A 12,290-nucleotide genomic window follows, 5' to 3' on the forward strand; every position below is an offset into this window, starting at 1 on the left:
AATATAGTTTGGATACACTGAAATCATATTTTAATAATTTCACTGTCAATGAAGAAGTTAATAAATTGCTTTAAAATGTTAAATTTGAAAATGGTAAGGATAAAATTAACATGATTGGTCAACTTTGAACATGGATTGACAAATAAATTATTTTTTATTACTCTTTAAGTCAAACTAAAGAGAAAACAGTTTTCTCTTGTAACAAACATCACCAAACATGTTAAATTAGGTAAAAACATAATGACATTATTACCTCTCATATACTGTATGTAAAATGAGCTACACAAACTTAGAATAATAATAGAAAAGTAGAAAATAAAAGTGGTAAAATTGGTCCATCTTATTTGTTACAAGGGGAATTAAAAATCAGCTGAAAATCCAGTTTGGGCCAATTTTAGTTGTCATATTTATGAAAAGTTGATCCAGTCTATAATTATTACTTTCCCATCTTAAAGTATACAATACATTACGATTTCTTATTCATTTGAAGCACTGACAGGAAAATTTGAATAAAATTACAATTCATAAAGACCCTACTGAATAATGTCTACAAGTGAAACTGTATTCAAAAAACAATCTTTCCTTGCACAAAAATACTGGTAATACTTGATGACTCCTACAAAAATCCTATTCTATTCAAAATTATTACACCAAACATGTAAAATTAGGTAAAAACATAATGACATTATTACCTCTCATATACTGTATGTAAAACATAAAATGAGCTACACAAACTTAGAATAATAATAGAAAAGTAGAAAATAAAAGTGGTAAAATTGGTCCATCTTATTTGTTACGAGGGGAAAAATAAAAATAATGTACAAATAAAGCATAATTAATAATGATTTGTTTTACAGTTGTTAAAGTAAGGTAAATAAAGTTCGTAAATTAAATAAAAGATATCTACATAATATATGTTTTAATCCTATGATATGTTGTTTTAAGGTAAGTCAGGTTAATGTATATTATACAAAAATAAAATCATCTTTTATGATATACAATGTATGAAATACATATACAAAGATCGGACACACATCATCATCCATAATTAAACTATTCAATTTATATTTGAGCAACGCAATGACAAAACCAGCATAGTGTGTTTACGACCAGCATGGATCCAGACCAGCCTGCGCATTCAGGATCCATGCTGTTCGCTTACAAACCCTATTACAAGTAGAGAAACTGATAGCGGACAGCATGGATCCTGATCAGACTGCTCGGATGGGCAGGCTGGTCTGGATCCATGCTGGCCGCAAACCCATTATGTTGGTTTTGTCATGCGAGGCTCATTTGTGATGATTGACATTACTATATAAGCTGATAAATTTACCTATAAACATAAAATCATGATAAACATAATATATATATATGTACTGGTAAGCGTTTTATATTGAATATCAAAAGGCCAAAAAAACTTCTTTACAACTCTGGCCAACTCATAATCACATAATTCTAGTATATAACTGGATCCTTGAACAAAATTATTACATAATCAAACATGTATATCAAAACAGTGAAACCTTTATTGTTTTCATCAATATGTTTAAATATGATGATAAAATTGAAAAGGGTTAAAAAACTAATTAGTTTTAAATGATTAGTCTGAGCTTGATTTTGATAACAGATATACAGTGCCATCAATAAATACTTTAACACCTCGTGAAAAATTCAATTTGGTTGATCACACAATTTGGTAGAATTACACAATTTGTTTGTATTACAAAGTATTCATCCATTTCAGAAATATTTATTGCATCAGTTAGGTGTATAAATGACTGTAAACAAGATGATGAAAAATTTATTGAAAATACAACAAGTTTACAACTTTACACTTTCACTATCGTTTCAACTTGTATTTAGTGGTGTATCACAATTCTCACAGGGGTTGAGGTCACACAACTGGAGTGACCATTTCAACAAAGGCTGAACTGAGGCGGGGCAATTTACGCCCTATGGTAAATTTACAAGACGGTATCATACACAAAAATATGTGTTAAAGATAGAAAATTCAAATGCGTGAATGCACTGATGATGATTTTTAAATTTTTTTCAAATAAAAATTTCTTTATTTAGTTTTCAGTCTGTTATATTAAACTAATGCAATGACCATGTAAGATAAGGATTGAAAAAATTTGTATATCATCCATAAACCAATTTTCCAAGAAGTGTAAAAGTATTTATGGTTGGCTCTGTATATCTAGTATTATAGTATATAATCCATATCTTGTTTCACAAGGACAAGCTATGATATGTTTTGAATAGCCACTTTAACTATCAGAAATTCTAACGTATCTATTAGTACTTTTGCAGGTATTTTTCCTAAAATAATGATATCTATATACCTAGTCCAGCTCATACCTATCACGTTCTTGTGTCAAGACCGACATGTACGAGTTTTAGGTTAGAAGAAGAAAGTTTATATCTAGAGTAATACACTGTCAGTAATATACTGATAAAATATTGATCGATCGAGAAACATGCATACTTTTCACTTTTATAAATGCATGAAAATGATGGAAAAATATATACATGATTGAGCAGTTACTGTATTCCTGGAGTACATTTCCAACTAATCCTGTGGAATACTCCTTTTGTTTACTCTATTTTTGTTACTCTGTATCACAAGTTTGAATGATGAAGAAAATGTATCAGGGGAGACAATCCAATATTCAGAGGATTTAAGCAATATATTTTTCATTTTTCAGAACATATCACATCATATTCACCTGCTAAACAGTCCATATTTGTTTCATATAATATACAAAAAACTTATTTTGTCTCAAAGAAAATTAATTTTAAAATGCATTTACCCTGTAAAAAGCATTATAATTAACATGCGGTCATAGCCTTACTAGTAACTGAGGGATGAAAGCAAAAAAAAAAAAAAAAATCCACATAAAAACACCCCACAAAAAAAACCCCACTCTTTATTTACGTTGGAACATTATATTATAGTTATTGTTTCTAATATAAGTGGTGACTGTCACAGTAGATTCTCATCCAAAAATTTACTAATTATGCGGCAATGCTGATCAAAACTTCATAGTATATTTTGCGAGCAGAAGAACACTAGCTATAAATACATTTGTATATCACTAATTACTAACATTATTACTAATTACTAACATTATACACCACCTAGTCTTGATGTCCAATAATCTATTTAAAGCTTAAAGCAGCGTGTCTCCAGATTCATGCTGATTTTCATAAAAATTTTAAAAATGTATTTAAAAGTAAAATATTGTAAAGTGAGCAAAGATATTAATTTACACATTGCAAACGGCACTTACAATCAATGTAAATTACTAAAAAGAGGTAAGAAATATGCAAAAATAGCCCTTACTGTGTTAGTATCATTGTAGAAATATGGTAATAGATACTATAAAATCAGGCATTAATCACACATAACATGTATAACAATTATTACTTGAATCTTTTTACTTGTCTTAAAACCTAAGTACATTTTTCTCAAGTTTGATTCTCTCAAAATATTTTAGTTCATTTGGAGACATACAGCTTTAAACCTTGAGAGTCATTCCTAAAAATAAAATAATCCTAAAACACTAACAGTAAGTGTGACCTCATTAATGATGTTGATGATGAAATCTCGAGTGTCTGCCTATTCTAGGACTTTTGGCTATTGAAGGACTGTACGTGGGACTTTTTGATGTCATACTATCCTCATAACTGCGAACTCTTTTCGAAACACTAACAAATTCATACTCCTCATTATTAGCATCTGGATTATTTGCCCCTGATGATTCGGATTCATTGCACATGCCTCGTTTCAGACTTTCTCCTAACTGCATGCTATTTATAGAATCATCTATATGGCTTACAGAAGAACGTACTTTTGTGTCACGGTTGGATTGGGATGTTGCTGGATCTTTAGTTAATGCTTCTTGTTTGGGGGCGTTAACTTCAACTGATACATTTGACCAACTTTCTTCTCCCTTGGAATGCTGTTTATCTGGTGTATGATTGTTGGCATCATTTGTTACATTTACTGGTAAAGGTTCCCTAATATCACATGTGTCTAACATTTCTACATCCATTGCAGTATCAGCATCTTCACTATTAACTATATTTTGTTCCCTGTTTCCATCCGATGATAGACCAGTTTTGTTAGAATCATTATTTTCTGTTCTTTCTGATACATTACCCACTTCATCTTTTATATCATTTTCTATACAGCTTTTATTTAACATTTCAATGTCATTGTTTGGTTCGCTATTCAATTCAGTATCTGGTTCAAGTTCAACACTTGTCCTACCTGATATATCTAAAGGTTCTGAGTTGGTAGCCATACCAGAATCTACTTCTTGTTGTCTACTTTCTGTTAAACACATACTGGAATCAGTATCTGGTGTCACATCACAACTTGATACATTATTTACAGTACATATATTTCTGATTTCATCATTACTAGGTTCTACGTAATTAGCATTTAAATTCTGTTTATGAGTTACATTTCCTTCTTGGTAAGGATCCTCACTAAGTTTATCAGATATGTTTGTTTCATGAGAAGATAAATCAGATTCAGGATCAACAAATATCCCTTCGTCATCCCTTTCTTCAGTAAATGACATTTCAGATGTCTGGTTTTCAATTTTCCCCCTAAAAGAATCTGTAACCTTATTTTCAATCTCATTGTCTAATTTTGTATCCTCCTTATCGTCTGTTACTGACATTTCCGACGTTTGGTTTTCAATTTTCCCCCTAAACTGATCTTTTACCTTACTTTCAATTTCATTGTCCAATTCGCCTTCTTTAGAATCACTAATTCTTTTATCAGGGTCATTTAGGTGTTCAATACTTTCTATATTTTCACCGGTTTTGTGGTCTACTGTTTCATCGTAACCTATCGTCAATGGTTTTGTACTTGAGCCCACATATCCTGCTAGCCATTCGTGATTGAAACATTCTTTTGCTGTCATCCTTTCACTGAAAACAAAGAAGATTTTATACTGGTATAACTAATTAAAAGAAGAGAAGAATTTAGTTTACATAGAATTTATTTTAGTTTGACTGTGCAAGAAGCTACAGACACACTCTTGAAGCTATTCCTGATCCCAAACAGTACTGGGCAATGAGTGTTAAATGTTTCTTTTTCAAGGAAAACAATGGCTAGCCCCTGACAGGGTTTAAAGTCACATGGCTAGTGATACGTCCGACACGTTAACCACTGGCCTTCCCGCCACTTCGCAGGAATTAAGGTAACAGGCTTGTAGTTTTGAACATTCCCTGTTCCTTGTTTATCATTAATAATGCATTATTAATATTATACCTAGTTTTGCTTATTTTCTATACTGCAATATTAACCTTATCTATTACTTGTACTCCTGACTTGTGGAAATTCCAGAGAGGTCTAAAAGCCTAAAAACATAAAATTTGAAGTTCTTATATAGATCAAAATGGGCACTTATATGTAGGATAACTGACAGATAATAAAGAAATCTACTCAGAATTGAACTGAAAATCATATTTTTGTGCTATTCTTAGCCTGATTCAAATAAAAGGCGTTTTTACGTTTTTCATTTTTTAGATCATTTTTCACAATTAAAATATTTATGCTGTAAAAAATGCAAATGAATTAAAATTTTGTGTACAAATTATTGATATAGCACTTCATGAAATGGCCATAACTCTTTCCAGAACCATCATGTAAAACAAGAACTGTCGGAGGACAGTAACGCTCGACTATTCGAAAATTTGTCACAAGGGTGTTTCATAATAATAATAATGCTTACCTTTATGAATACATAAAATTGTCCAAAAAGGTACAAACCCTTCAAGTTTCAATACATTCCCTTGAGTAGTTATGGAGATACAAGCTTACACACAAAAACTTAACCAAGAATTTATTAATCAAAAAGGGGCATAATTATGCGAAAAAGTAAATCAGAGTTATGGGACTTGTGCCAATCATCTTAGATAATCACAGACAAAAAGAGTGTGAAGTTTCAATCCATTCCCTTCAGTAGTTATGGAGATACCAGCTTACACGCAAAAACTTAACAAAATCTAAGTCAAAAAAGGGGCATAATTATGCAAAAAAGCAAACCAGAGTTATGGGACTTGTGCCAATCATCTTAGATAATCACAGAGAACAAGTGTGTGAAGTTTCAATCCATTCCCTTCAGTACTTATGGAGATACCAGCTTACACACATAAACTTAACCAAGAATTTCCAAGTCGAAAAAGGGGCATTTTTACGTAAAAAAGCAAATCAGAGTAATGGGACTTGTGCCAATCATCTTAGATAATCACAGAGAACAAGTGTATGAAGTTTCAATCCATTCCCTTCAGTAGTTATGGAGATACCAGCTTACACGCAAAAAATTAACCAAGAATTTCTAAGTCGAAAAAGGGGCATAATTATGTAAAAAAGCAAATCAGAGTTATGGGACTTGTGCCAATCATCTTAGATAATCTCAGAGAACAAGTGTGTGAAGTTTCAATCCATTCCCTTTAGTAGTTATGGAGATACCAGCTTACACGCAAAAACTTAACCAAGAATTTTTAAGTCGAAAAAGGGGCATAATTATGCAAAAAAGCAAATCAGAGTTATGGGACTTGTGCCAATCATCTTAGATAATTACAGAGAACAAGTGTGTGAAGTTTCAATACATTCCCTTCAGTACTTATGGAGATACCAGCTTACATACAAAAACTTAACCAAGAATTTCTAAGTCGAAAAAGGGGCATAATTATGTAAAAAAGCAAATCAGAGTTATGGGACTTGTGCCAATCATCTTAGATAATCACAGAGAACAAGTGTGTGAAATTTCAATCCATTCCCTTCAGTAGTTATGGAGATACCAGCTTACACACAAAAACTTAACCAAGAATTTCTAAGTCGAAAAAGGGGCATAATTATGTAAAAAAGCAATCAGAGTTATGGGACTTGTGCCAATCATCTTAGATAATCAGAGAGAGCAAGTGTGTGAAGTTTCAATCCATTCCCTTCAGTAGTTATGGAGATACCAGCTTACACGCAAAAACTTAACCAAGAATTTTTAAGTCGAAAAAGGGGCATAATTATGCAAAAAAGCAAATCAGAGTTATGGTTGTCCAATCATCTTAGATAATCACAGAGAACAAGTGTGTGAAGTTTCAATCCATTCCCTTCGGTAGTTATGGAGATACCAGCTTACATACAAAAACTTAACCAAGAATTTCTAAGTCGAAAAAGGGGCATTATTGTGTAAAAAAGCAAATCAGAGTTATGGGACTTGTGCCAATCATCTAAGATAAGCACAGAGAACAAGTGTGTGAAGTTTCAATCCATTCCCTTTAGTAGTTATGGAGATACCAGCTTACATACAAAACTTAACCAAGAATTTTTAAGTCGAAAAAGGGGCATAATTATGCAAAAAAGCAAATCAGAGTTATGGTTGTCCAATCATCTTAGATAATCACAGAGAACAAGTGTGTGAAGTTTCAATCCATTCCCTTCAGTAGTTATGGAGATACCAGCTTACATACAAAAACTTAACCACAGGGACGCCGACGCCGACAAATGGGTGACTGCATTAGCTCGGTTATTCTGCGAATAGTCGAGCTAAAAATCATGACAAAAATCTGAAGATCTTATTTTTTTTAAATCTATTTGTAGCTCTTGTGTCCTTTTCATGCATGAGACAGGAACAATCTATATTAATAGTTAATTCAGATTTTTGACAGATTATATGGCCCAATATAACAGTATTAAAGACGTTTTCGGTAGTTTTCTGTGCGCATCGTTATGCGCTTCCAAGAAAGATAATCACGGATAATTACTCTTCAAATGAAGGTCAAGTTGAATAGTATTCGGATAAGTATTTAAATTTCGGCTATAAGCAAATAATGAGTAAATAATTCAGAATAGATATTCTAAATGTTCAAAAGGAGATCGGTTTCAAAAGAATAAGAGGTCTTTAGACAACATCACTTAAAGGATTTTTCCAAGCATTAGTATGACAGCATTGATGATAATTCTGCGCGCGTCACCCCACCGACTTGTGGTATAGTGACGAAAGTGCATCGCGACTTGATAACTGGCAGACAACTGGGCATGATATATTTTAAAAGTGTTGAATAAAAAAACAAAATTAATATCTAAGAAATGTTCCGAATTTCATTATTTTCTTTGTAAATTTCTGAATACTTGCTTACTGTTCGGGTACAGTATGTTAGTCGAGTGAAAAAAATAATATGGCCCTAGATATGTTTTAAAAAGATATTCAGTATCGTTTACTTAATATAACATCAAAAGAAAAAGAAACTTTTATTACGACATGTTTTTGTTGTATATTTGACAATACATTTAGTATAACACTGATATTTCTCTAAGAAAGCGTGGTAATTTTGACAGTTGGCATATGCGGTAACCATGAAACTGCCCGTTTACAAAAAACTAACACGTCAACTTATATATTTTATTTCTATTTTGAATCCACCATCAAATGTTACTTGATATATCAATAGTGTAGAAAATTCTATGAAAGAAATTTCTTGATAGCTTTAATTTTTTACAGAATTCATGTTAATTTTTCTCATTTTTTGTTTAGTTAAAAAGCATGAGAACTCATTTTTTAAAGAAATATTTCCAATTATCATTTGTTTTATACAGAACCCTAAGATAAAGCAAGCTTTGTATAAAATTATGTTTATTGTGAGTGTAATAAGCTATTTTATACATTATTATAACACAGTTTGGCTATTTTGACAATTTTGAGATATACGGTTACCATGGAAACTGCCATTTTTCAAAAAAAATCCAACACGCCAACATATATTTTTCTTTTTCTTTTTGAATTTGTCATTAAATTTTACACAACATACAAAAAAAATTAGAAAATCCTATGAAACACTTTTTTTCAATATCTCTAATTATTCTCAGAATTCATGTTTAATTTTTCTCATTTTTTGTTCGGTTGAGGAAACATGAAAAACTCATTTAAAAAAAAAAAAATGTTCAGATTATCATTTGTTTCATACAGAATCATTAGATAAGGTTATCTTTGCATAAAACAATGCTCATTGTGTGTTTTAAGCTATCTTATACATTTTCTATTCGTTATAACACAGTTACGCTATTTTGACAGTTTTTAGATATATGGTTACAATGGAAACTGCCATTTTACAAGAAATCCAACACGTCAACATATATTTTTCTTTTTCTTTTTAAATTCGTCATTAAATTTTACTCATCATACAAAAAATTTAGAAAATTCTATGAAAGGATTATTTTTTCATAAAACTGTAGAAAATGTCTTTAAACTTATATAACCTGAGCTGCTAGGTACACTCTATTTTGTTAACAACAGTTTAGTCACAGTCATATAACCCATCAAAAGTTTATATGAAGAATTGATAATATCACTCAATGAATATTAAAACACACCTTGGATCGGCAATTAGTAATTTTTGTATGAAATCCTGTGCAGCCTGACTGATGTCTCCAAACAAATCTTCAGGGAAGTCAAGGTTCACCGAGGTTATGTTAGAAAATGTCATTTGTTTATCTTCTGCTGCGAAAGGTGAACAAGTTGTCAACATTACATATGTCAGTACACCGAGGGACCACATGTCTGTGTACAAGCCCAACGTGTCATAGTTTAACACCTCTGGAGCTGAAAAAATGAAAACAAAATTTTCATTGTTTTTTTTTTAAACAAATTTAGCAAATTTATACATATGTATATATATTTTGTATATGTGTTCAGTTGTCAATAAAGGCTTGCCCTGGTTCATTCTAGGGGTGAGGGTAAATAAATCAAACATGCACATTTTATATATAAATATTTATGAGAACTAGAGAGTTTGTATGTATGGTGCATGGTTTCGTTTCCTTATAAAGATTTTTGACAGGTTATATGACCTATTATTAAAGGTTGTTGCATGAATTTGAAACAATGTTACAAACATGCAGAATTATGAGTATATATAACACCATAGACTTGTTCAATAAAATTTTTAATGATGATTTCCAAAAAAAAAAAAAAAAATGCCATTGTTTTTGCTATAATTCTTTATATATATCTTTCAAAGGAATGCATTTGGACTTCTTTTGTTTCATTGTTATTATCAAGATCAGAGCCAATTTGCAAATATTAGCAGCTAGACACCTTTGTAGATTAGAAAGAATATTTAAATATCCTTGTTTTTTTTATATTTTTTTCATGAGGTTAACTTGATAAAAAAGTTTTAACCACACTTAAAAATTCCAAATAATAGTAAAATAATCATTTATAAAATCATTGCAACATAGATAAAGAAAGAAGATAATATAAAAAGATTGTATTACATATTTTTTTGCAATACTTCACGTTTCTAATATTTCTTTTTTTGTATTGGATAATTGTCAAGTTTATATAAACTATATACACTGCTGATGTCAATTTATGAAGTTTTTTTTTTTTTTTCTTTTTTAATAAAGGAAGTTTGTTGTATAATGAATTTGTTTTAAGAATTTTTTGAATGGATGAGGTTATAATTATGGCCCTTTATAGACGGCTGTTTTTTCTACTGGCTATGGTTATATATGCAAACAAAAGTTTATATAGGGCCATAAAACCTGTAAAAAATCTTTAGATTTATTTGGATCATCCATTAATACCATTAAATCAACACAAGAAATGTGCAATTTTGATTGCTTTCTTTGTCCATATTTCTACAAAAAAAGTGACACATCTATGTCTGTTTCCTGCATGCCTCCAGATGAGCCAAAATATTTCAAGAAAATTAAACTTGAGAAAAATGTACTAAGACTTTAAAAGAAGTTAAAAGATCTAAGATTCAAGCAAAAGTTTGCATGTTATGTTATAATATATGATTAATGACTGATTTTGCAGTATGTATCACAATTTTTCTATTGCGATACTAATGCTACAAGGGCTATATTTTGCTTATTTTGACCTCTTTTTTTTGTAATTCAAGTGGATTGCAAGTGCTGCTTGCAATGTGTAAATTATTTTCTTTGTTCACTTCACAATACAATGTATTATACTTTTAAATACATTTTTTAATATTTTCATGACAAAAAAGAATGAATCTGGAGGCATGCTGCTTTAACACACAATCTGAGCCATTCAATACAGAATTACTCAGCAATAATTTTAAAATCTCAATTTTGAGAAACATCATTCTTTGAATATAGAATATAATACCATTGAAAAATCAATGGTAACTGCAAATATATGTAAATGTTACATAAATAAAATAGTCAATGTTCATTATGACAGCAATATATGAGCCGCGTCACGACAAAACCAACATAGTGTGTTTGCGACCAGCATGGATCCAGACCAGCCTGCGCATCTGCACAGTCTGATCAGGATCCATGCTGTTCGCTTACTAACTCTATAACAAGTAGAGAAACTAATAGCGAACAATATGGATCCTGATCAGACTGCGCGGATGCACAGGCTGGTCTGGATTCATGCTGGTCGCAAACCCATTATGTTGGTTTTGTCATGACGCGCCTCATATGACAAACATGAGCACTTTGTATCTGTTATTACCATATATGTATATAACACAAAAGAGGAAGTACGTGAAAGTAAGACACGAAATATTTAAAGCATGATGTTTTGTATAAATTGGGTATACTAAATTGTTCACATGTATCATATTACACGCATGTCATTATTTCGTAACAATCACAAAAAGGATGTGAATTTTTTTTAACATGTACAATCAAGGAAGGATAGAAATTCAGAAAAGCTGTGGTAGTCAGGGCAATAAAACTGTCTGAAATTGTAATATTGGTAATTCTTCTTTTCAACAACAGTTTTATGAAACTGCATCATTCAATTATAAGAACAGGAACTGAATATCAACCCATCCACCCATATCAGTCGTTCACTTATGAAAATCTCTACACACAATAGGATAAAATAGTAGCAATGTTTACACGCACCCTAGACATGATTCAATAACAACCCTAGTTTTGATACCTAGCTTTATAATTTGATGTACTATAAAGTATCATTTTCAACTACAGGTATAGGAAATTTAGTAAATGAATTTACATATTATAAGTTTAACAAATTTAAATTACAAATATAGTCTAGTTTCAAAATAATTAAATCATAGACACTTAAAATCTCCTCAGTCAATAATTTTGGTCTGTTACAGTCCTAATTACGTAACAAATGTGTGTGCATTGTGCTTGGCTAGAATGTACAACTTAAATAGAATTTATTCAAGTAATTTGACCTGTACGATGACTAATAGCCTGCATTGTCAGGAAAATGTTTTTAACATTTCAGAATGTCAGGCATCAAAAGGATCTTTGTAAA

General features: G+C 30.9%; 1 protein-coding gene across 1 annotated transcript in view; it reads right to left on the minus strand.

Moving 5' to 3' along the window:
- Positions 1-616: 616 nt before the first annotated feature.
- Positions 617-12,290, minus strand: part of LOC132730708 (calcium/calmodulin-dependent protein kinase type IV-like) — a 34,995-nt gene continuing 23,321 nt past the window's right edge. Inside the window, exons 6-7 of the mRNA XM_060716686.1 lie at positions 9,392-9,620; positions 617-4,947 (exon numbers count right to left, since the gene is read on the minus strand). Of these exons, the coding sequence (XP_060572669.1) occupies positions 3,588-4,947; positions 9,392-9,620 (1,589 nt within the window). The 3' untranslated portion in view covers positions 617-3,587. The remainder of the gene's footprint in view (positions 4,948-9,391; positions 9,621-12,290) is intronic.

Source organism: Ruditapes philippinarum, unplaced genomic scaffold (assembly GCF_026571515.1).
Source record: "Ruditapes philippinarum isolate M1 unplaced genomic scaffold, ASM2657151v2 ctg4461_1_1_1_1, whole genome shotgun sequence".
NCBI lineage: Eukaryota > Metazoa > Mollusca > Bivalvia > Venerida > Veneridae > Ruditapes > Ruditapes philippinarum.